The sequence below is a fragment of the Onychostruthus taczanowskii genome, unplaced genomic scaffold, assembly GCF_017590055.1.
Source record: "Onychostruthus taczanowskii isolate IOZ18803 unplaced genomic scaffold, ASM1759005v1 scaffold110, whole genome shotgun sequence".
In the NCBI taxonomy this organism is placed as follows: domain Eukaryota; kingdom Metazoa; phylum Chordata; class Aves; order Passeriformes; family Passeridae; genus Onychostruthus; species Onychostruthus taczanowskii.
In genome coordinates, this window is record NW_024497630.1 from 1,069,928 (window position 1) to 1,095,702 (window position 25,775).

Consider the following 25,775-nt stretch of genomic DNA (forward strand, 5'->3'; position numbering starts at 1 on the left):
GCCATCCAGCCTGGCTCTATTTTTACAGCCACAACTCACTCCATCAATCCTGCTAAAAACACAGGACAAGCCTTATCCCAAGTGTGCAATGAAAAGGGACGAGCCCTGCTGAAGCACAGCAGAGTTCTGCACTGGGACCTGAACTGGGAGAGCACGTCTGGTCATCAGGACACAAAAAGGTCCTCAGATAAGGACTTGCCCAGCAGCAGAGGGAAAAAAAGAGAAAGCAAGGCAGGCAGATGCACTTTTTAGCTCAGTGCCCACCCAGACAGTGCAGGGGGTCAGGTGGGTTCAGGGCAGGATCACAAAACTGCTCAGTGAGAGGTGAGATGGGGAGAGGAAGGTGATCAGAACAATAAATTAAATGCTCATCATTATGTAATGAAAACAGCTTTCAGCTCTGCACAGATTAACAATCCCAGACTTGATCAAGCTAATCATCTCATGCATAATTAAAGGCATTTGCTGCTGTGGCAGGCAAGAGACAGTCAGGAGAAGCAGAAACAACAAATCAAAGCCATGACCTTTGCGACTGAGGCATACTCCTTGCCTGTCCTCAGTTCTGAACACACATCCATCAGGCAGCACTGCCTTGGCTGGCACAGGAGGAGATCGCTGTTACCCTCCCACCAGGCATGGGTTTGTTTCACTGGCAGGTGCCCAGCTGCGACCACCCCTATCTACAGGTGAAGTCACACAAAAAGGGCTGTCCCAGAAGGGGAGGATGTGCTCTCATGGATGTGTTTCCTTCCCCAGTTCACATAGAACAAGATGTCACATAAAGGCAAGGGCCCAAATTCAACCACAGGGCACTTGAAGCCCCAACAGCTTGTACTCCAAGGTATTTGAAAACCAGCCTTTCCAGCTCTGAGGAGCTTTTGAAGCACAAGAACAAGCTGTGGTTTATTCTGTGTTTTTAAGATGATTAAAATAACTACACTCACATAGCTCTCCAGTGAGTACACAAGAAAAAATTCCCATCTTTGTCCTTAGAGTTGCAGGGGACATTCCAGGGTCGCACCCAGCAGAACACAACTCCTTTGGCTTGTAAACACAGTAAGTTATTGTTACCACAAGGACCAGAGAGGGAAGCCCATTGCAGGGCTTACACAGCTCACACTGTGTGCAGGTCATGGCCTCCCTCCAGTACAGGCTGGCAGCTGCCGTTCAGCAAACTCAGACTTGGAATCATGGAATGCTTTGGGATGGAAAGGACCTTGAACCCATCTCATTCCACCCCCTGCCATGGGCATGTATACCTTCCACTACAGCAGGTTGCTCCAACCCCATCCAACCTGTCCTGGAACACTCCCAGGGATGGGGCACAGCTTATCTGGGCAACTTGTGCCAGGGCCTCACCACCCTCAATGGTAAAGGTAAATAAAGGAGAACAAGACAGAAAAATCTAAAAATATATCCATACCAAATAATCATCTGGACGAATCCCAAAGAGCTCTCGGAAGTACCGGAAAGCCACTGGGGCATAGGTCTTGAACCTGAAGTCGGCGTAGTGGTGAGCCGGGGTGAGGTTACTGCCTTCGCTGCACAGAACACACACACGGGCACGGCCTGTTACCACTCACCAGACAAGGACAGCCACACCAAAGATACTGTGTGCTTCAGATGCACTGAGCCTTGTGAAAAGACATCTTTGGAACAACAACCACCACCTTTCTTCTGTGGTAGGAAAACAGGTTTCAAACTATCTGCCAAAATCTATTTCCAGAGATTAAAGGAACAACCACTTGCCAAGCAGAATATATTTACACAGAGAACCTAACTTTTATGAGCTTCGTTTATTCACAGTTAGAGAGCTCCCAGAAGGTGTTGCTTCCATATAAAACATGGTATGATTTTGTGGAAGAAATTCTAGATGGACAGTTAGGAAGACAAGCACGTAGAAAGGGTAACAAACTGGAGTGCACAGTACTGCATCCTTCACTGTGCTTCTCTGCAGGCCAGTGCACTGCAGATTCCAACACTTCCCACTGTTCTGTTTGTGTATCATGGAGCAGATTTAAAACATTCAGAGCATACAACTCTGATCTAAAGACAGATGGAAGCTCTCTTGAAAAATCAGTGAGGGGAAAAGAAAAGAAGTAATTCATGCATTCATTTCTTTCTCCTTTACCTTGGGAAAAAAATGCTCTCCACCACATAGAAGTCCTGCATCAGGACATCTCTCTCTGGCTTGGAGCTCAGATTTCCTACAGTATACCCAATCCCCAGCTGGATGGCCCCCTTCAGAGTGGACGAGGTGGTCTGGCAAAAGGAAAAGTGCAGTCAGTGAGCATTTCACAACAGACTATCACAATAACATCCCCTGCATTACAACACAGTCATGTCTGTGACTTTTGTGGGGTCATCTCAGGCACCACACTCTGCTAACCAAGTTTACCCAGAAGAAGATCAGTTAGGGTTTCAGATTTGCTATTTACTGGACTGTGCTGCCCGAGAGTGCTGCATAAAAATCTCAACCAGATTAATAACTTCTCTCAGCCTGTCACCCACTTGGGTGCCATCCCCCACTCCCCAAACCCAAACCTTTTTGTAGGTGGTTTCCCCAGAAGCATCCACACTTCGATGACCAATCTTCTTTCCTTGGCCTGGCTGTCCTGGCAGTGAGGGGCCCTGCAAGGAGAGCACAGGGACAGTCAGGGCACAGGCTGAGCTGCCACCAAGCACACAGAGAGCAGCACAGCCACACTCCCACACTGTACTGCACACAGGGCTCATGGAACTGCTGGAGAACACCTGGCAGAGTGCCAACAGGTGAAAGTGAAGCTCTTTGAATTATACTTCCACCCATGAAGATGAGTTTGAATAGCAACACTTCACCTGATACCCTCTCTGCTCGCTGCAGAGCCTCAGCAAAGACGCCGAGCTCGGAAAAGATCCAGCTGCCAAGATTCCCCCGGTGCTTGACTGCAGTTTCCCATTGATTTAAAACAGTGATGTATTAAATCAAACAGCCACAGAGACTTATTCTTAAAATCCCACGCCCTCAGGTGTCACACTGACACCTCGGGTTTTGCTGGAGAGATCAGAGCGAGCTGATGGGACAACCCAGCCCCACTCACACTGAGATAATCCATTTAAGCAAGATCTCATCTGTTTACAATTCCAAGGCTGAGCCCACACAGGGTGAGCCACAGGAATGTCTCTTCCACAGGTTTTGAAGTTTACAGAAATGCTATAGACTGCCAGCACTTCAGGGTGACAGCAAATCTGCTCCTGTCCCCTTCTCCTCTCCTACCTCTGAGTCTGCCTAGGCCTTTCTTTGCCAACCCAGAAGGGAACAGGTTGTGGCTGCTCCTTTAACAGCCCGGTGTAACCAGGTGTTGGAAGTTCCCTGCAGCTCCTTTTGCAGCCCTAGGGACTCTCTACTCTACCACCAGTCACCACTGCACCCACACCCAAGCTCTCTGCCAGCTGATCCCCATGGATTCTGGAGCCCAGCAGACAGCTAGAAATGCTGGTGAGAAACCAGCACCATTTCAGGGTTTGCAACATTGCAGAACAGCTTTGGATGTTCCTTTGAACAATACACAGAGAGATCCAAGGTCACTTCCCAAGTGACACTGCTCTATCCCTGTCCCTCTTGAGTGCTGCACAGACCCAGCTCTGAACCAATTGCTCCAGCAGACAATGGATAATTTTGCTCAGACTAAGAAGTTCTTTGTACTTTAGCTTTTGATCAAGAGCTTGCAGTTATTTCTGGTCAATCTGCTCGTACTTCTCATTCTAAGGGGCAGTCTGAGCTCTTCTTCAAAAATCCCATTTCCTACCCTATTTTATTGGCAGGGCCAGCCTTGCTTCCTCCTCCAGCAGCTGTGAGCAGCAGCACAGCTCAGCCTCTCCTTCTACCAACCCACTGAATCTTACTCCATGCAAGCCCAAGCTGTGCTGTCCTGCCTTGCCAATGGCTCACCATCATCCTCCCAACGTGATGAGCAGGCAAGGCAGGGGAAGGGACTGCCATCCTAGGAACTGCAGTGACAAAAGTCTCTTCCAGTCTCCTGCTCTGCCTGTGGCTGTTTCCAGGGCAAGAAAAAGTGGCCCTATTTGTGCACTGAATGATGCAATCACAGAAGCTGAGCTTCCCACTACACATATTCCTGTGCAGGTACAAAAGAATCAAGTGTCACATTCCAGGCAATTTTCTGGGAAGATTTTGCTGTTCATGTATACAAATGCTCATCATCACAGGTGAAGATTGGGAAGGGGGATATAAAAAATTTTGATCAAACAAAAATCATTTGAACATGATGCCCTAAACCATGAGTGTGGGTTTCAGGGAACAGCTTTTAGGCACAGAGCCTCCTACTAGATTCCCTGCAGCCAACTGTGAAGAGTTTTGCTCCAGAAGGTAACAGTGACTCAGAACCTGTGACCTGGAATATCTACAAGAGAAGATGAGTCCCTGGAGATGTTCCCCTGTTTTAGGGCTTCACAAATCACAGCCTCCCTAACTCGCTCCCAGTGGGTAAGTGTGGGAATCAGAAAAATAGAAACTTCCACAGACATGGAAGGGTTTGATTTGCAGTCTTGGGAGAAACTTGGATTGAGGTAAAAATACAATACACAGACATTAAGTAGAAAAAACATAAACTTATGTTTCTGTAGTTGTAAGTAAGAATATGCCTTAAGTAAGTGAAAAACTATTGGGTATGATAGTGAAAGGTTTATAATGTAGGGGTGTGGTTGTATAGAGTAAGCTAAGAGTTTAGAAGTTATAATAGAACATATGTGTATGTGTGTGATAACAGCCCACTGGACAAAAGTATCCCCTGTGCAGCAGAAGTAAAGGTGATGGGTTAGAAAAGCAAAATAAACCCTGTGGCAACTGTCTGTGGGTTTAGAAAGTTATGTATTGTCTTGTAATGAAGAACTTGTGACTTCTTTGAGCTATTGCTGACTGCCTGCTCCTCTGAAATCTCACAGCCTCTGAGACAGATGTTCATCTGAGCAATAAATCATTCTTAGCCAGAAAGTAGTCCCATCCCTTCATTAAAAGGCAGTGACAATGACAGGTAAGACCCATCACAAAGGCCTGGGGATGCCCAATGCACGCACTCTCCAGTTCCCACCTTCAGGTGCTGTGTGGAAGAGGTGCCCTCAGTCACCAATGCAAAGGCATCATGGATCACACAGCCAAAACTGGCCACATGATGGGCACAATGCCTCCACATCCCTTCTGTGGCTGCAGTGATGCCAGTGAAGTGACCCTGGAGACCTGGCACTAATTTTATTTCTCCCAAATAACAGATATCGATTTTGTAGTAATCTCATAAGTATTCTGAAATGCAGTTTTGCTAAAAAAAAAAGGCAGGCAGAAGCGTTTCCTAGAGCTCTGTGTTCTCATTTCTCAACACAGGATTGCCAAACCCAGCTTTACACATCTCACCTCAGTGATGGCTGTCTTCTTTGGGCCCAGACCTGCAGAGAAAAGAGAAGAGCATCAGAAGAAGTAGGGACACCCAATAAAAATCCTCAACCCAACCACCAGAACTCAGAAAACAGCTCAAAGCTTTGTCTTTACAAGTACAGCAGCCAGCCTTTAGAGCAGCTGGTTTTACTCAGTTTTCAGCTTCACCAGAGCAGGAATCTGATGGTACAGGAGTCACCCAAACAATTTCATATTCAGAAGTACAAAAATGCACATTTTTTCCCAGCAACAGTATTTCCTAGAGGCTTCAGCAGGGAGGTCTTGCAAATCTCTGCTGCCCCATTAAGCAGTGGTTCCACATTATGCTGAAGAGTTGGATCCACACAGAAACCCAGAGAGACACTCCTGAAGCTGTTTTCCAGCCACTCGGAAGGCACTTGACAAACTATATTGATAATTGAATATATTTATAGAAGCCTATGTCCAAATATATCACATAAATGAATGCATCATTCGTCTTTATGGCTGCCTCAGGAGAAGCCACTGCTGCTCCATTACAGCCAACAGTGGAAATCAGGGTTTTGCCTTAAGCTTTTACGTATAAAATCAGAGCTGGAAACACAGACCCAAACCCTCTGACATGAGGCCATCTCCCATTTCCTAGCCTGAGTTTGTTTTTCTGAGTTTTTCCGAGCCCAAGTTTGCAAGAAGCTCCTCAATTTCAGACAGCAGGGAGCACAGAGTCCTGTGTGGAATGTGGGACCGTGAGATCCAGCCCAGCTGGCTCCTGAGAGCTACCATGAAGGACCAAGAGCTGCTGGAGAGGAGCTCCCCACAGCACCCCAGCACCTGTGTGTGCACAGACCAGTTCTCATGGAGGAGTCTCTAGCACAGAACACAAACTCAAGGGACAGCTTTAATGCCTTACTTCTACGCATGAGTCTGCCACTCCCTGCTCCTGTCCTACGGCGTTCCTACAGGCACAGATCCTTAGCAATCCATAGTCCTTCAGAAAGGGCTTAATTTTGTAAAAGACCATTGAGTGCAGTTTTGAGTTCATCTACACTCAAATTAGGGGGTGGTCCTGTCTGGGAGGGAGCAGATGTCCTCTGTCCTCTGTCTCCTGGCTGGAGAGCAGGAAAAGCCCAAGAGCCCCCAGCCCAACTCTTGTTGCTTCAGCATCTCCACCATCTGGTTAAGGAAGAACTTTGAGGGTATACCCAGGGTACCTGTTTAACCCCCTCAAAGAGCAGCAGTGATGCTGTTCCAGGGCTTGTTTCAGAAGAAGCCTGAGCAAGAACCTGGGCATCAGTACCTGAAGGGGCTCCAGGAGAGCTGGAAAGGGACTGTGGACAAGGGCCTGGAGGGACAGGACAAGGGGAATGGCTTCCTACTGCCAGAGGGCAGGGTTATATGGGATATTGCAAAAAAATTCTCCCCTGTGAGGATGGTGAGGCCCTGGCACAGGTGCCCAGAGCAGCTGTGGCTGCTCCTGGATCCCTGGAAGTGTCCAAGGCCAGGCCGGACAGGACTTGGAGCAACCTGGTCTATAGGAAGGTGCCCCTCCCATGGCAGGGGATAGAACAATATAAGCTGTAAGGCTCCTTCCAACCCAAAACATTCCAAGATTCCATGATAATGGGACGACAACGCCAGGGAAGTGTGTGACTCAGTTACATTTTGGAAAACATTTCAGACTCCGGAAAGAAAATAAACAACAAACCCAAGAAAAAACCCTTGGTGATCACAGGGGAGATGAAGCTGCTCTGACTCAGAAGTGCTGCAGGTGTCTCACCATCCTGATCTCCACAAACTGGGCAGTCCCTCATGTGAAACAGGCCTTGTGACCTGGCACTTGGAGCTGTCTGCAGAGCACCCCCGGGCCTGTAGCCCGGCCTGCGGGGCAGAGCCAGGGCAGCACGGGAAGAGTCACTTCTTGTTATTGTCTTTTAAACAGTGCCCAACTCCTGCCTCAGGAACAGCCACTGAAATGCCACTCCCTGTGCCACACAATGCCACTGCAAACAGGCAGAGAGAAGCGAGCAGAGGGGCACCCTGAAGGGTGCAGAGCAGCTCCCCTCGGTCACGCACTCAGGCTGGGCCCCTCAGGTGAGGGATGTCAGTGACATGGGCAGGTGACACACACAGCGAGGGACACAAACCCTGTCACTCCTCCAGCCCTCAAACTGCAGCACCACATGTCTCAGGACCACTGTGAGCTCGAACAGTGCTGAAAATTTTGTTCTTTGGCCTAAGCCAACACAATTTTGTGATCATTGAACAAAACACCCTGCAATGGCCTGGAGAGCAAGAAATACAGCTCCAAGTGAGCATTTGGCTAATGAACTTTCAGGGCACAATCTGAAGCAGCACTTCCAGACCACGGGGGAATCCAAAGGAGCTAATGCTGCTCCAGATTGAGCACTGGAAATCGCTGGGAATACAGCACAGCTGAGAGCCCTGGGCCAGGGGAACGTGCTCTCCCTGCATGGCTGCCACTGCTCTCCTGCTGCACTAAGCTTGTTTCTGCACTTTGTCACAATTCCAGAGCAGGAGATTAATTTTGTGATAATTACCACAAGCCACTTTCATTCCCAGCTTTTAAGTGTCTGCTGCTGTACATGTACCAAATGTGGAATCAACACCAACCGTCCACACAAAGGAAAGGTATCGGAGGCAAGGAACCACAGATCTTGGGGAGAAATGATGCTTGATGTGGGCAAGAGCAATCCCAGCAAAACTTCCCTCTGCCCCCACCACTACTAAAAAGTAATCAGCTTTATAAAATCAACTTGTCTAGTCAGAAAATGTAAAAATCTTCCACTGGCTCCTCTGTGCACGGCACATGGCTGTGCTCGGCTCAAACAAGCTGACAGATGGTCTGGCAAAATCTGATTTAACTCCAGCTCCAGGGGTTATTGAGCCACGAGGCAGCGCTGGGGTTTGCGGGAGCGGGAGCTGGGGGAAGTTTCGGCACTTAACGAGCTAATTGAAATGATTCTTATCCGATTTGGTGTGGCTTACCAGGCCGTGCTCAGAAATGGGATGAGAGGCTCTTGGAGGGAAACCCTGAGATGAAACCCCAACTTTCTGTCCTGCCTCCAGTCTGTGCCTGGGCTCTGCCAGGCACTTCGTGCATGCTTGACCTGCTGCCTTCAGTTCTGTTCTCATCTGTGCAGGGCTCCGAGTGACCCTGTCCCAGTGCTTGAGCTTCTATGCAGCCTCTGAAATAAACACTTCAGTTGTGGCATTCAGCAAATCCCATCTCAGACTTGTGTTTTTTTCCATATTCACAGTCACACTGGGCACCTCCACCACTAAGTTGACGCCCTGCAGGACAGGCAGGAATTTCCTCCTGGAAAGCCTCCTCTGTGCAGGAAAGGGCTCAAGTTTCAGCTCTACCAGCCAGAGGAGCAAAACCTCCACAAGGTAAGGGTGAGGAGGCCCTGACAAAGGCTGCCCAGAGAGCTGTGGCTGCCCCTGGATCCCTGGAAGTGTTCCAGGCCGGGCTGGATGAGGCTTGGAGCAACCTGGGATAGTGGAAGGTGTCCCTTCCACTCCCTCCAAACCAGGTGAGGCAGGTTGACTTGCCAAAACCCTTCATCACAAAACAGGCATTAGAGGCTTCTGTCCACTGGAAAGGAATTCCTTAAAAGGTTTACAAAAATCCAGCAGAAGCCTATCACAGAATCCTAGAATACCCTGAGTGGGAAGGCACGCACAAGGACCATTGAGTCCAGCCCCTGTCCCTGCACAGCCACCCCAACAAGCCCACCCTGAGCACCCCTGGCAGCGCTGTCCAAACGCTCCTGCAGCTCTGGCAGCCTTGGGACCATTCCCAGGGGAGCCTGGGCAGTGCCCACATGATCTAATAATGAAGCTTTCTTTATACACACAGACATATATTTATAAATTTTAAGTATCTGATGCTTTATGATACCCTAGAGAAGTCAAAACAAATCTAAATAACCAGTGGACTCCTTTCTCTGATCAGAACTGCTACTGCATCTTTACTAAAAGCTTCACTTTATTTAAGGGTTTATAAGGACATACAATGTGACTGGAACTAAAAATATGTGAAAATACAAATGCTACATAAGCTCCTTGGCTGGAGGCTGCAACAGCATGACTCTCTCACAAATCCAGCACACCAGAGACTTGCACCCAGCCTGGTCTGGTGGAAGGTGTCCCAAAGGAGCATGCCTATCTCATTTTTCATTTTCTCCATTGAGAACAAGACAATGTGACACATCTGAGCAGCCCATTTGGACAATAAGGGGATGTGGAGACTGTAACCAGGACATGATTCCCTGTTCCATTGGACCCCTAACATAGACTTGCTCAGTCAATGCCTTACGGGCAAAGGCAGTAACAAGAATGCCAAACTGGAGCTGTGGAAGTTAAAGCCCCCACACATGTATTGCTATCAAATACAGGCAGAAAGGATGGAAATTAAACATATCCATCAAAAGAGACCGCTGTTACTACCTGTGAGAGACTGCTGGTAAAAACAAATTAAAATTAAGGGAGACTGGGGGAAGGGGGAAGGTGATTCAGCAAAACACGGAATGGTATGGGTTGGAAGGGACCTTGAAGTTCATCTCATTTCACCCCTTGCCATGGGCAGGGACACCTTCCATTAGACCAGGATGCTCTGAGCCCCCTCCTTGGATGCTTCCAGTGATGGGGCAGCCACAGCTGCTCTGGGCACCTTGTGCCAGGGCCTCAGCACCCTCACACGGAAGAATTTCTTTGCAATATCCCATCTAACCCTGCTCTCTGACAGGGCATTTCTCCTTGTTCTGCCCCTCCAGGCCCTTGTTTAGAGTCCCTCTCCAGGTCTCTTGTAAGCCAGAAAACACTCGTGAGCTGGGAAGCAGCCCTAAGCCAGAGCAGCAGCTAGCTGGGTTTCACAAGCAGCCAGCAGGAGCATCAGGCTGTGTCTCAAGGCACAGGCAAAAGCAATCCCTGAATTTCTTCTCACAAGCCACATGTGTGGCTCCAGCTCCCAGCACATGGAGCAGCAGCACAGGGCAGTCCTGGGAGGGGAGGGGACACCACAGGGAGCAGGAGCTGGCTGAGCCACCCCCCACAGAAGGCAGCTGAGTACAACCTGCCCTTCCCAGGCACCTACTTCTGATCATTAAACATATTTTCTTCCCATAATTCAACACAATTTGATTCAGATGAGAATCATCAAGTAAGGCACAAAATGAAATTAAATTTTTGGGGTTTTTCCCCCTTATATGTGCCATCTCTTGGCAGAAAGAGCTGTAGCTGTTCAGCACCCTGGGCATGGATCCTGCTCCTGCCATCTGAGAGCTGGGAGAAATAACACTTAAATAAACCAACCTGAGATAAATCCTGCTTGTTATGTAGAACCTACATAAAGCTTTACCATCTAAATGTATCTATTTTTCCCTGCAGCACTGCCAGACTGACTGACTTTTGGGATCACCCACACAAAAGTGGTGCTGGTCAAACACAGCTGACCCTCTCTACTGCCTGCTTCACCCCATCATTCATTCCAGTGCTCAGGCAAGGCTGGCTCCATCCCTATGGGCAAGCATACAGGGGGAGGAGAGGCCTGGCTCTGATGCACCTGAAGCACAGGTAGCTCAACATTCCTCAGGACACTTCAGCCAGCATCCAAAGTCCAGCAGCTATTTGCAGCAGAAATGCTGGCAGCACTGGGCAGTATTCAAACTAGGCTACCAGAAGTAGCCAGAGACAAATAATCCTGTTTAATCCCACCTCAGCCACCCTGACCTGCTCCCTGTCTTCTGCTCCTTCTCATCACCCACGTGGGCTCTGTGCCTTGTTTGAAGCACACAGGAGCCACCTTCACATATAATGACATTTGCACACCAGGATCTGCTGCCCCAGCTCCGTGTGCTGCACTCTTCCCATGGCCTTTGTCTTGTTTTTCTCAGCAGAAACGCTGGGGATGGGAACAGCAAGGCTTGTACAAATAAATTGCTTGTACAAACGAAGGGAAAGAGCTTAATGAGCAGGCTGGGCCTCGGAGCACTGCTGTGCTACCTGCTGAGAGCAGTGACACGGCTGACCCCTCCTTTCCACCCTGGGCATGGACAAGCTCTTCCATTAAGTGGAGACAGACAGGCACAGGGAGCCCCAGTCCTGTCCCAGCCACCCCCTCAGGTTTCTGACCCCCAGACTCCAGAAGCTGCTCCCCGGCTAGCTCCTAGGGATCAGCACTGAATCTGTATTTTACAGCCCAGCTCAGCTGATCAAAGCAAACTTCCAGCTTATGGAGCATCAGCACTGCCAGGCACTGCCACAAAAGGATGTTCTGCAGTAAAGGCATCTACCAGCCTGGTTTATTTTTGGGTTTATGCAGAAACTCTTTCTGCCTCAAAAATAAATCCGTTTATCCCAGCTCAAGAGGCAGGGCAGAAGCTGAAGACGCAAGCAGGGAGTTAACACGTCCCTTCCTCATCGTCAGCTGCAGGTGCCACCACATCCGGGGTGCAGCATCCCGGGTGCAGCCCTCCTCAGGGAGCTGAGCCAGGACATCACCACGCTGGAACGCTTCCTTAACAACTCCCTGGAAAAGCACTTACAGCACCAAAGCCCAATTACAGTGAGGAACAAGCAGGACAAGACCAGGGAAATTAAATTCAAAAAGAACTGATTTGTTTTCTTGTTTTGGATCAGCTGCATGTAGAAAAAGGACGATTTTGGAGTGCTGAGCCCAAAGCGTGTGACACAGCGACAAAAAGCAAAACAAAAATCTCATCAAAAGCAGCACACAATAGCTGCCACCCAGCAGCGGAACAGGCTGCAGCCGCTCGGCTCAGTAATTATGCAATCCAGTGGGATGTTCAGGCAAACATCTGCTCCATGGGAAAGGTGCAGCCTTATCTGAACACCGTGTTCCTGCTCCCTTCCACACGCTGGCCACAGGAGGATTGTGGAGTGGAAGAACACAGGCTCCCCGGCACGTCCCCCGCGGGCAGTGGGGGCAGGAAGGCCAGAGGCTCCCAAGGTCAGACACCCAGCAGCAGCGCTGGGAATGCTGGCCTCTTCCCACCTTCTGGCTTCTCTGTTTATTATAACCTGCAAGCCCAAGCTGCCTACCAGCACTCACAACAAAGCTTGAGCAGGATTAGAGACAGCAAACATGGAGCAGGAAGTGTCACCTCTGCAGGACCGAGCCAGTTCTGTGCCTGTGATGACACTCAGGCACAGAGGTGCCGCACTGAAACCACGATGCCAATTTAGAGCAGGGCCATAAAAGGCTGAAGGACTTTGAAGCCACATTCCTCACAATCATGCAGAAGAGCCAGAGCAACATTTAGCTGCCCTTACCTTTGTTCAAGGGAAGGATAAGCTTCAAATCCCCTACTAGCAGGTTACAACCCACTGACTCTGCTCACTCCAGCATCTCCTGCCTGCCCAGAGCTGTGGTTTGGCAGCAAGAGGACACAGAACCTCCTGCTGCTTTTCTAGCTGTGTTGCAAAACCACTGGGGACCTGAATGTAGCACATGACCCCAGGCAGCCCCTGGGACTCTATTCTGTGTGCTCAGAGAGAGTTTCCAGCTGCCACAAGGTCCCCGAGAGCCACTTCTCAAACCTAAGTCAGACAAGCACAAGGCAGTGAAGGAATTCTCTTCCCTCCTTCATTTTCCAAGCATCCCCCCTGCCTGCAGACTCCTGGTGAGAAGCAGGATCCAGGACCTTTAACATGTCCTACCTATGTGCAGGGAAGGAGGCTCACCTCCATCCTCCAATATGCTGCTCTCCCAATGCCACTAATAAAGAGGGAGAAGCTTGACCTGCCTAATCCGAGGTTACACCCTGCTTGCCACAGTCAGAACAGTTGTTCTGTCCCAAATACCCAGGGTTTCCATTGTGGCACAGCTCAGGGCTTTGGCTGCTTGGGGCTTAGTGTCAGCCCATAGCACCTCCCAGCCAGGTAGGGAGGGATTAGTGCTGCTGGAGCCTCTTCACCAGCCAAGCTCCTTTTGGAACTTGCTGGCTCTGTGAGGACACTTCAAGGCAGGTGCCAGGCAAAGGACAGGGAACTGCTAGCTGGAAAAAGGATATATTCACTGTGGTCAATCTCAAAATTTCTTATGCTGATAAATAGCACAGGATATTGTTATTGAGAGGACAAAACTCCTTTAACTAGAGCAGAACCTTTGCACATTAGCTTGGCTCCCTTTCCAATATTCCTTCTCTGGGTATCCTGCAGAGGATCTCAGCCTGTCGGAGGGGAGGACTGGTAATGCAAAGGAATCATTCCAGCTGCCTGCAGGAGCAGCAGCACAGCAGACACCAAGAGAGTTGGATTGCAGGCTGCATGAGACAGTGACAAACTATTCCCCCGACTTTATCTCTCAGCCCTGTCTCCCTCCAGGAGGGATCAGCCAGATAATTCATAACTTCCACTATTTAAAAGTGTCTTCCTCAAACAAGACTGGCCCCCTTGCTCGCTCACCAGCAGGAATTATTCTAATCTAATTTAGCATGAGAATGCAAGAATGCAACCCATGAAAGATATCCACCATTTTCTGACATTCTAAAAAAATATCTTGAAGTCCAGTTACTACAGTCAAAGAAGGCAGGGAAATCTATTTGAAGTTTCCCAGCAATCACCTACCATAACACCAGGACACAGAGATGTCACCATAGTCAGCACAGCTTTAAATCCATGGGATCCCAGCATCCCAACCAACAGCAGTCTCCAAAGGGAAAACAGCTGTTCTGACTGCAGGCCACCCTTTACAAGACATCCCAAAGGTGCACCTGGCTATTTACCTAGTGGGACATTTCCTGATTTACTCTGTAGCCAAAGCTGCTCGGCTAAATCCTGTAAGATTTAATTCCACTCTGGCTAACATCACCTGACAGAGATTTTCTGAGGGTGCTCAAGCACTGGAGACTTGAAAGGGGATTTCAGAGCAAGGTTACGTACAACATGCGTCACTGGACATAAAGTCCTCGTACCCAGCCTGATGAGAGCAGCCAACAAACTCCTTCACTGAACACTTCCAGGTTGCCACAGGTGCTGCTGATAACACTGCAATGTGGAGCTTTGCATCCCAGTGCTGAGGACAAGGCCTGGGTGGGAAAGGAGGCAGGGACATCTCTAACTTCTACCTGTCTCAAAAACAGATGTCCAGGCAAAAGCATTAGGCTGCATTTCCTGTTTTCAGAGTGTGAGCTTGTGATACATCCCTCAAAGAGCACATCCTCTGCACAAGTCAGACATGGTTTTCGAGTTGACCAGGTACAGTTAAGAAAACATGCTTTAAAAAGCAGAGCAGTGACATATCCAGTCAGGGTTTGACTTGATAATCTTGCAGGGCTTTTCCAACCTTAATGGTTCCATGACCTACTTCTAAATAAACCTGAGTTTTTGCTGATGTAAAAAGGAGAAACCCAAGCTCTCCAGGCTGCAGATACAGCTAATTTGAGCTGGTTTCTTGGCTTCATTCAAAACTCACTCTTCCAACTCTACTGCTTCCTATCAGCATGTCCTGCACCTGTCTGGCAGCACCTCACCACCCTTGCTGCCTGTGCCTCTCCTGCACCACCCATCCAGATCCCTGAGCACAACAAAGTGGGGGCTGGCTCTTTAGGAGCAAATTCTGCTTAATCCATACCAGCTACTGCAAGTTCTTTCCTCCACGTAGATCCAGATGGATCCTGGGCTGCATCGAAAGAATTGTGACCAGCAGGTTGAGGAAGAGGATTCTGCCCCTCCACCCCACTCGTGTGAGGTCCCACATCCAGAGCTGCCTCCAGGTCTGGGGTCCAACATCAACAAGATATGGAGTTGCTGGAGCAAGACCAGGAGGCCCTCTGCTCTGAAGCTGAGGGTGTTCACCTGGGCAAGGCTCCAGGGAGAGCTCAGAGCCTCTTGCAGGGCCTAAAGGTGCTCCGAGAGAGCCAGAGAGGAACTTTGGACAAGGGCTTAGAAGGACAGGACAAGGGGGAATGGCTTCCCACTGCCAGAGGGCAGGGTTAGATGGGACATTGGGAAGAAATTTTTGGCTGTGAGGGTGGTGAGGCCCTGGCACAGGATGTCCTCAGGAACTATGGCTATCCCAGCCCTGGCAATGTTCAAGCTCAGGTGGGATGGGGCTTCGAGCAACCTGGTCTAGTGGAAGGTGTCCCTGCCCATGGCAGGCAGTGGAACAGGATGAGCATTAAGGTCCCTTCCAACCCAAACTATTCTGTGATTCCATGATCCCTCCCCTCCCTGGACATGCCAACACCTTCTCTCTTCCTCAGACTGAGGGGGTTGGTAGCCAGGAGGGGTCCTGAGCCTCCAGCCTTCACCCCAACTGGGGCTCTGTGAGCCAACATTCCCCAGAGCCACAGCAGCTCTGCACAGAAAGATCACTGTGCTGTCAGACTCAGGAATGATTTCCAGGGCAAAAGCTACTGACACAAGGTGTGGGGAGTTGGAGGTTAAGAATAAATTTTCATTATTGCTCATTAACATGTTTTTTTCTCACCGGCCTAGCTAAGGCCTTCTGCTCTCTGTGACTCAAGTGTTTGGGTCAGGTGCTCCTGCCCTGCTCTCACAAAGGCACCTGAACAGATGGAAGAAAACAAACCACAGCAGAACAAGCTGAAAAGATGTAGTGTTCTGCCAAAAATCGTAAGTCAAAGTTTCAGCAAGTCTCTCCTCTCCCTGGGATCCTGGCTGTAGCATGGTAGCCAGTGACTCAGCTAGGAGCCGAAAAGAAGATACCTAAAAACCAGTGACATTTCAAAAAATACTTCTAGAGCTCTTACTAGGAAATTCAAACAGGTGAGACACACAAAGAGGGCATGAAGAGATAGCCTGCTGCCCATGCTGGGCTACAGGGATGTCTCAGTTGCATTGCACCAGCGATCAGGGACACCCTCCTACAGTGCAGCCAGCCATGAGCTGAAGGACAGGCTGGTTCTGGCACAGACCTGCAGCCTGCTCAAAGCTGGGGCAGAAAAGCAGCTTCTCCAGCTTGACCTGGAGGACTTGCACTTAAGAGGCTGAGCCAGGAATTTATTACTTCTATTTAACCAAGTACAGCAATGCCCATTTATTTATTCATTTGGGAACCAGATCTCCAGACTCTGCACAGGTATGTGCCCAAACAAAGATGCAAAAGAAGAAAGAACAAAATTCTAAAGAGCACTCAGGCTCCCAAGGTGCTGCTCAGGCAGAACTCAAGCTGTTGCTGAGCTTGTTCTCCTAAACTCCTGCAGGCCCCCAGATGCTGAGGACCCTGCAGATTGCTGGCATTGCTTTCCCCAAAGCTGAGCACACTCTTGTACCCAGCAGAGCCACAAACCTTTCTGGAAGCAGCACCAGTTTGGGCTGAGCTTGCAGAGGCCTCAGGATGTGCTTCACCCTTGGTATTCCTGCACTTGCACAGGACAGAGGAGGGGTCAAGGTCTCTCTCAAGTGGTGGTTTCTAGGATGTGTCTGCTAGATGACTTAACAGATGAAAGACAACAAGTTACCTTGGAGTTGAACCCCAGCCAGCTGGGTCAGCCCTCTTGCCAGAGCCTCCAGATCTTGTGCTCTGGGTTTCAGGGCAGCTCTTCTCCAGTGAGGAGGAGGAAGGCATGCCTTAAACAGAGAGAACTACAACCAAAGAATATTGACTGACTACAACTAAGAATATTCCTGTCCCACATAGGGTTGGCAAAACCCCTCTGCCCAAGTGGGATGAACCCAACCTTAACCAGGGAGGCAGAAAGCAAGTTTGGGCATCAAGCTTGAATTCCCAAGACACTGGCTTTGCAAAAACACAAGTGACCACCTCAGGAAGAGCCCAGGCTGGCTGCCTACACAGCTTATAAATGTGCACTGAAATCACTTTGTAAACTCCAGATGCAACTGGGAACAACTCCTGGTCTCCAAGGTTCTCAAACAGAGCCCTGAACAACTTGTGCCCTTCTCAGGGCTTTACTCAGCATCTGCCCAACACAAGTTAAAACTTGGGATGTCATATGAATCATAGAATCATTAAGGCTGGAAAAGACCTCCAACATCATCAGTTCCAACCTCTGACTGAAGCTCATCATGCCCACTAAACCATACAGCCAAATGCCATTACTACTTGTTTTTTGAACACTTCCAGGGATATCATCACCACCACTGTCCTGGGTAGCCTGTCAAGGCCTGGCCACTCTCTCAGTGAGGAAATTTTCCCAGTGTCCAACTTGAACCTCCCCTAGGCCACCTTGAGGCTGTTTCCTCTCCTCCTGCCCCTGTTCTCTGGCAGCAGAGCCTGACCCCACCCCAGCTGCCCCCTCCTGTCAGGGAGTTGTGTGGAGCCAGAAGGTTCATCCTGAGCCTCCTTTTCCCCAGGCTGAGCCCCTCCAGCTCCCCCAGTTGCTCCTGGTGCTCCAGACCCTTCCCCATTTCCATTCCCTTCTCTGGACATGCTCCAGCCTCTCAATGTCCTTCTTGTTGTGAGGGGCCTAAAACTGACCCCAGGATTTGAGGCAGGGCCTCAGCAGTGCCCAGCACAGGGGGACAGTCGCTGCCTTGGTCCTGCTCACCACACAACTCAAGCCAGCAGCATGGAGCGAACTTCAGCTTAACATTTCTGAACTACACAGAAGAATCTCAGGAGTTCTTCAGCACCGTTTGCTAAGACTTCAATAAATCAAGAAATAATTCATTCCCCTGAACCAGAACACTGCAAGTTTGGATCAACCAAACACACACTACTGCTACCTGCAAAAGAGAGGGGGAACGGCACAATCTGCTCCTCGTTTGGAAATAAACACAAGCCACGGCCAGGCACATTGACATCAAATATTCCCTCTGAAAAGCATCTCCAGGAGCACAACCCAGCTGTGTGCTCAGGCTCCTCTTCCCAACCATCAGCTTTCTGGTTTATGGTGGTGGTTGTGGGGAGGCAGGAACAGTCAGAGGTGTGTGGTGACTCTGGCCAACACTTACATAGCAGTTCTCAGTGGGGAATAAAGGATTCTTCAGGCTGACATGGGCAGTCTCATGGCTTAAGGTCTACATTTCCTGGCTCCCAACCCCATAGCCTCCTTCCAGAGCAGATGGCTTCAGCCTCCAGCTCTGTCCCACCAAGCCGTGGGGCTCCCCGGCCGCACTGAGGAAGCCGAGCAGCTTGGGGCTCCTGTCACAAAGCACAGCAGAAGGGCAGCTGAGAGACTCAGAGCAGCAGGGAGGGAAGGCTGTCCATGGGAACAGGAGAAGGCAGCTGAGAGGCTCAGAGCAGCAGGGAGGGAAGGCTGTCCATGGGAACAGGAGAGGGCAGCTGAGATGAAGCAGAGCCGTCCTGCAGGTACCGCAGCCCCTTTTTAAGGATGGGCCTGACTAAGCTCTACAGTTTTGGATGGCCTTCAGTCTTGGCTTTCTCTTCACCAAAATGGGTGCACAGGTTTTGCCTGCACTTAAAGGCGAGTCATAAGGCAAAGGAGGTTTGGAGGCTGTTCTCCTGTCACGTCAAAAGCAGGAGCTCTAATAGAAAACATGAAGTACTAGGCAGCACTTACTACTTCTGCCTGCAACACACTCATTTTTCCTTTAGATGAGCAGCTGCCATTCAGACACATCTTATCCCTCCCTCCCACAGGCCTTGAATTAAGTCAGTTTTCACCCCACCTCACCCTTACAGATTAAGCTTTTAACCCACTTCACAGCAAAACTCCGCATTTAAATTTAATTTCTTCAGCTGATGTAAAAACCCACCTTGTTTCTCTAGGTCACAGTTTGCTCTTCATGCTGGGCACTTCCAACCTCCTTTGGCTCCCAGTTTTCAGTTTAGAAAATATTAAAAATAAATCCAATCTTTGTGTTTTAAAACCTGGGAGTTCAGGGAGATACAGGACGTCTCTGAGATTGTTATAAACCTTAAATCCCATCCCCTGTGGAAGCGCATTGCCATCCCATCCATGCAAAACCAGAGCCTGCACATATTAAACCAAGTTCCTCCCAAATTGCCATGTTTCTGATTTTCTTTAATAAGCATTTTCTGGCATTATCAGTCCAGAAGCCACTTAGTCAAAGGAGTGTCCCAGATAGTTAATCCACCAGTGACTCCTGCCCAATACTGAAATGAAAACAAAACATCCAACCTTCTGAGACTACAGAGGAGAAAGACAGTCAGCAGTTCTCTACCATCAAAATTAATTTAAGCGTAAAGAGATGCTGGGTTGAGAAGAAGTATCTTGGAATTAAAAAAATCCATATGCATATCAATCAGTATGAGGCTGCAGCCTCCCCTTGAGTTCTGGAGGCACTTTGGGCACCACGAGATCAGAAGCATCCAAAGCTGTTGGAGAGGGCCCAAAGGAGGGACACGGAGCTGGGGAAGGCTCTGAGGAGCGGCTGAGGGCACTTGGCTCGTTCAGCTGGAGCACAGGAGACTGAGGGGAGGCTCCTCGGGGGCTGCAGCTCCTCCCCAGGGGAGGCAGAGGGGCAGGGGCTGAACTCTGCTCTGGGACAGGAGGCCAGCAAGGGCTGGAGCTGTGCCAGGGCTTGGCACAGAGCTCAGGGAAAGGTTCTTGCCCCCGAGGGTGCTGGCACTGCCCAGGCTGCCCAGGGAATGGTCCCGGCCCCAAGGCTGCCAGAGCTGCAGGAGCGTTTGGACAGCGCTGCCAGGGGTGCTCAGGGTGGGCTTGTTGGGGTGGCTGGTCAGAGACAGGGGCTGGGCTGAGCATCCCTGAGGGTCCCTTCCAGCTCAGGATATTTCAAGAATCTGTGAAAAGCTACAAAATGCAACACAATAGCCACCTCCTGAAAAACTTCACTGTCTTGTAATGTATGTCAGAATTACAGGGAGAAAAAACATTCCATTAAGCAAAGGCAATTGTTAACCTTCCAGATTTCAGCTCTAATCACCGAACAAATAGTCCTCACCAACCACAAAAACCATCCCATAACATGTGCTATTTAAACTCCCAAATAATCTCCACCTGTTAAGCAAGAGTAAGACCCAAGGCCTTATTTCTGAATTCCACCTCAGCAAGTGTCTGTAACTGAGCATGCCATTAACAGTGACAAGCACAGCTTTGAGACTTCATTTTCTGCTCTCTCTATTCCAGCTTTGAAGTCAGGGACCATTTTACATCTCTACAGTTTGCATTTCTGCCAGCAAATGCTCTGCGTTTTGTACACTGCCCCCGTCAACACACAGCCAGCCAGATGGAGAGAGCGGCACCCAACACGTACAGAGAGGAGGAAAACTGTCACTTTGCAGATGACACCCAGTTAAAAGTGACATTTAAAGAGAAGACAAACGGTTTCAGGTATTACATCTGCCCTCTCGGCTGCATGTGGGACTGAGCACACCACCCCTTCATCCTGGCACAGGGATGCAGAATCAGCTACACTGACAGAACCTGCAGAATCAAGAACACAGAGAGACAACCAAGTTCCACATCGGCATCCAAGTGGAGTGACTGTGACTGCTGAAGTGCCATCAGCACATTCAGGGAAGGAGCACTCAGCCAGAGGAGGATTTTAGTCAGCTCCCTCCCTTTGAAAAATGCAATAATGGACAATTTTATACTGAAAAATCCACAAAATCTGGTCCATCAGATGTGCAGACTAACTATAGAAAGAAAAACTACTGCAGCATCTTTGTCCTCAGCTGCTGCATCCTGCTCAAAGCAGAGGCTTTGGCAATATTTCCTTGTGTCTTGGCCCAGGTCACAGAATGTGCCAAACATGACAAGGCAGCACAAAGACAAGCAGATCTTCCCTGGTATTTTAGAGCAACAAAGTCCATCACTTTTGTCTTGCAGAGGACTCTTCCCTCTCCCCCCGTCAGCCACACAGTAAATGCCATCAGTGTCACAAAGCCAGGGTGAGCTCCAGTTCGCAGCCCTACACTGGGAAGAGAGCTGCACATCCTAGAGACCCAACCAGTGGCCACGGCAGGCTCCAGCTCATCACCTTCACTTTACTTTGTACAATGCACACGTGTGTTTCTAGGACTTATGCCAAGCCTGACGGATTTTCTTAAATCCCTCCGTTTTTCAGGACCTCAAGTAAAATCAATAGACACCAGAGATAACAACTGACTTCAGCTGGGCTGTCCCCTCTGTGGGATCCACTGTGGAAAAAGTGGTAACAAAACCAAGCAGGCTCCAAGGGCAAGAAACCAGCTATGTCCCACCTCAGCTGTTGAGACTCCCAAAATTTTATCAACTGTGCTGGACAAAGCAGGATATACCACTGCTAGTGGCTGAGCCTGAACTCTGCCAGAGTTCCCAAGTGTTTGGACAATGCTCTAAGGCACTCAGTGGGATTCTTGGGGTTCTCCTGTGCAGGGCCACGAGCTGGACTCAGTGATCCTCGTGGGTGCCTTCCAACCCAGGACATTCTACGACTCTGTGGTTTCCGGCACCGCAGCCTGCTGGGAGCCTCAGAGGACTTAGGAGATGAGGCTTGAGCTTTGAAAGGACTTCACGAAACCTCTCAAAACTTGCCAATTACATAAAAATACTCAAGTGCTCTGAACCCTTTGTGAGTTGTATCAACACACCAACCCGAACTTCTCCCACTCAAGTTGCTCAAATTGGTGCCAAGTGGCCTGAATCACCTGAGCTCAGACAGCCTTGAATGAGATAAAAATCCATACACAGCTGTTCTGAGCCTACTCCATCACTGGAGGGCTGACAGGACCAGCAATGAACAACACCTGAAGCAATGCTGTGACTGTACTGCTGCCCAACTATAACTGGTGAAAAGCCAGGTAAATTCCTAGAGCTCAGGAGGATGCTTGTCCTTAAACAGAATCACAGTTCCATCCACACATCAGGAATTCCACCCCAAAAATAATTTAAATAATTGAATTAAATCACCTTGAAGTCATTAATCTCATGCACAGCAATAACACTGTTTCACTGTACTGTTAGAGAGCTATATTTGATTATTTTGATAGGTAATAAACAGGTAGAGAAGCCTCCCAAGGCCACAGGATGCTCCACAGCTCGACAGCAGCAAGACGAAGGTGGTCCCCCCTCATCATCACCCTGCAGCACACGTGGCCGGGATGTTCTCCCATCCCACAGGAAGAGGAGGAGGGAGAGCAGATTAAGGTGACCTACATTACTCCTGCTTTAAATATACAGGAGAATTGCTTTTATTCTACCTACTTCATTCCTCCCTGGCCTTCCTGTCCCACATAGGGTTAGCAAGACCTCTCTGCCCAGGTGGCATACACCCAACCTTAACCAGGGAGGCAGAAAGCAAGTTTGGGCATCAAGCTTGAATTCCCAAGACACTGACTTCACAAACAATGTTCTTTCAATGGACATGACACACGTTTCTGTGTCAGTCTTCAACTCCATCAGGTGGTACTTCACCAGTCCCAGTGGTTGTCTCAGACACTGAAAATCTGGACCTTCACTTACTTGGGGTGACAGAATATAGAGCAGCAACTGAGAACTGCAAACGCCAAGGGAAAGAAAAATCTAATCAGCAATTTAAACAACATCTTGTCAGGCAGCAAATGAGCAGGCAAAACAGTCTTGACTAATTCTACTCTTGCAGAAGCACAACATGGTCACCAGCACAGTCTGACACATCTGAGGCACTCATTTTGAAGGGCAGCATCCTGATGTGCCCAAAGTTTGGATCACACTAAGGACAGGCTTCTAACACCAGCCCTGCTAAATGACTGTGAACTCAGGTCCCTGGCCCCAAAAGCAGCAGAACACTTCTCCTATGGAAAAAACCATGAAACAGCTGCGAAATTACTCTGATTTACTAAATTCAGTGAAGGAGTAGAGACCCAACTGGCTCCCAGCCCAGCACTCTCTTCCTCTGGTGAGCTGCATTTTCTTCAGGAGATGGCTGAGGTTAAAGCGCTACCAGATCTTCTGGAAAAGAAATTAGGAGGTGTCTGCCACGATACAGGAATGCAGACAACTTGAATGTGAAGAGTCAGCAGTTTGACAGAGCTTTGTCCAAAAAAGCATTACTGAGTTTAACTGAAGAGTTAACAGCTGCTGTGCCTAAACAGGCCCTCAGAGCATGGAACTCATTTTGCAGGAGCCACCAATACCCATGCAAGAGCCCCCACAGGAGAGCAGAAGCAGGAAAGCTTGAACAGTGGCAGCCAGAGAACACGGCAGAAGCTGAATCAAGCCTCATTCCCCTGCGTGGCTGGGAGAGGTGAACATTATGCAGTAAAGTGAAAAGCAGGGTTTGAGCTCGGTGGAGTCTGACCAGTCTGACTGAGCTCCCCACCGGCCACAGCGACAGTGGCACCGTCCCAGCAGCGCTGCTGCGTTTTAATGACCACAAAAAAGGCAAAGCTGCCCTTGCCTTGTAATCCATTAATTCCTCCCAGTTCAGGAGACTGAGCTGTTTCACCCAGAACAAAGACAGGAGCTGCTGCCTGTGCTGTTCCCATGCTCAGCTAATCTCCAGGCCCTTTCAGTCATGGACGTGGATCTGCCTGGGCTGGTCTTGTGACAAACCCTGGGCCATGACCTGGTTCCCTCTCCTGAATCAAGGACTGCCTTGGGCAGCAGGAGCAGCTACAGTTGTGCTCCTGGAATGTGGGCCCTAGCCTTTCAAACACTCCTCATGCAACAGGCAGCTTTTCAACGATGAAGGCAAACAGCTGGTTTACAACTTCTCTTTTCTCCCAGGAAGTCTTCCCCACCCTCTCTAGTAGCAATTTCTGCAAAGAGAACATGCAGGTTCTGCTGATTACAAAGGAGATGAGGACTGGGCCGCCTTGATGAGTCTGCACAGCATTTACACTGAATGCAAACTGCACGAGCAGTGGCTGAACACAGCGAAGTTTGTTTCCCGCAACTCCAGATCCAGAGTTATCCGGAGGGACAGCACTTCTCATAGACATCTGCCAGAGGTGCAACTGTAAAGACCATGCCAGCTCCATGCTATAAAAGAACACAGCTCTTCTACACATGTGGATTATTCCAGCCTGCTTCTGTATTACAGTAAATATTGAAGAGAAACCTTCACATCACACACCGACTCCTTAGCTGTACACATTTGTGTTTTTTTCAATAGAATTAGAAAAGAGCAGTATGCTTGCTGCAGCTGAAAGCTTGCAGCTTTCAATGAAAGCTGGAAGAGAGGCAAAGGGACTTGCAGCCTCTCCCCAGAGCTGAGAGATAAAAACATGTCATGGTAAGTGGTGACCAGCAGCATGGGCAGGGCTGGGAACACTGGGGCAACCCACTACATTGCCAGCTTCAGATTTCCTCCACACCACAACACGTCCTCTGACTCAGCCTGGTAATTCACCACAAGCCAGTGCCAAAACCCACATGTAAGCTGGGGAAGCCACAAGAACACACCATGGAAGACGATGACACTTAATTAGGGGTTGACAGCATTTTCTGCTAAACATGTGGGTGAGGAGACAAAGACTAGCTGCTCTAATCACTTTAAGCTTTTTAATTACAAAAAATGCTTTGCAGAAAGTCTGGAGGTTAACCCAGTCGTTGGCATCACTGAAAAGGTCAAACAAACAAGTGCCAGGCTGCTTAGGAAGTGAGGATTTCAAAGACCTACCTAAGAAGGAAAAGCCCCAACATCACTGTATGATCACTGGCTGGTAGGCTCTTGGAGAAGCCAGGCTCCTGTCCACAGACTCAGTCTGCCAGTTCTCCCCAGGAGGGAGAGAGCCTGGGAGAGCCAGCAGCTCCTTTCCTTTTGGCACATGCTCCCCAGGCAGGCAGGTGAGCAATGCTGGGCTCTGCTGAGGTTTGCTGACAGGGATCAAGACCAAGCCCACTTCACACAGGCCACAAGTTTGGTTTTTACACGATTCCTCTTTCTTCTTGTGCTTTTGTTTCATTTCAGCATTGAACAGTCTTTGGCTCCCAGGCCTTTGCAGTGCTTTGATTTCCTCTCTGCTGCGCTCATGTCTTTTCCTGTCTGTGAGTGCATTCCCGTGGCAGAACAGCCAGCAGCAGGGGCTCAGCATGGTGTGTGTCCTCACCCCAGCATTCAAGGAAAACACAAGTGGCTGCACAGGCACCCTCAGCCAGCAGCAAACATCCAGACCATGCTTGGTCAGGAATTCTGCTTTGCCAAAGACACAGAACACAACAGTACTTTTCTCCTTTGAGTTCTTGCACTCACCATGGATTTAGAAATGGTGAAATACCACAGAGGTGTGTCTATCTATCTAACAGTAACTAATTACAGGGAATCCACACCAAACAACTAGGGCTTTGCACCTGCACAATGCTTCTGCCTGGTCCCATAGACACGATCAGACAATCAGTCTGATGTTATTGATTACATTGTTGGGCACATTCATGAGGTGACCCAGCTTGTAGACCTGGGAGATTTGTGAAGGATAGCGACACTGTCACTGGGTTATTAAACAAATCAAAGGAGACTATCAGAAATCTTGGTTAGAGACTTGAAAAGGCTG

General features: G+C 49.3%; 1 protein-coding gene across 6 annotated transcripts in view; it reads right to left on the reverse strand.

The window, feature by feature from the left end:
• Positions 1-25,775, reverse strand: part of PIP5K1C (phosphatidylinositol-4-phosphate 5-kinase type 1 gamma) — a 48,951-nt gene that overhangs the window by 17,642 nt on the left and 5,534 nt on the right. For all 6 annotated transcript variants that reach the window (XM_041422218.1, XM_041422227.1, XM_041422252.1 and 3 more), the window contains exons 2-5: positions 5,408-5,439; positions 2,545-2,631; positions 2,132-2,262; positions 1,424-1,541 (exon numbers count right to left, since the gene is read on the reverse strand). In XM_041422218.1, the coding sequence (XP_041278152.1) occupies positions 1,424-1,541; positions 2,132-2,262; positions 2,545-2,631; positions 5,408-5,439 (368 nt within the window). The remainder of the gene's footprint in view (positions 1-1,423; positions 1,542-2,131; positions 2,263-2,544; positions 2,632-5,407; positions 5,440-25,775) is intronic.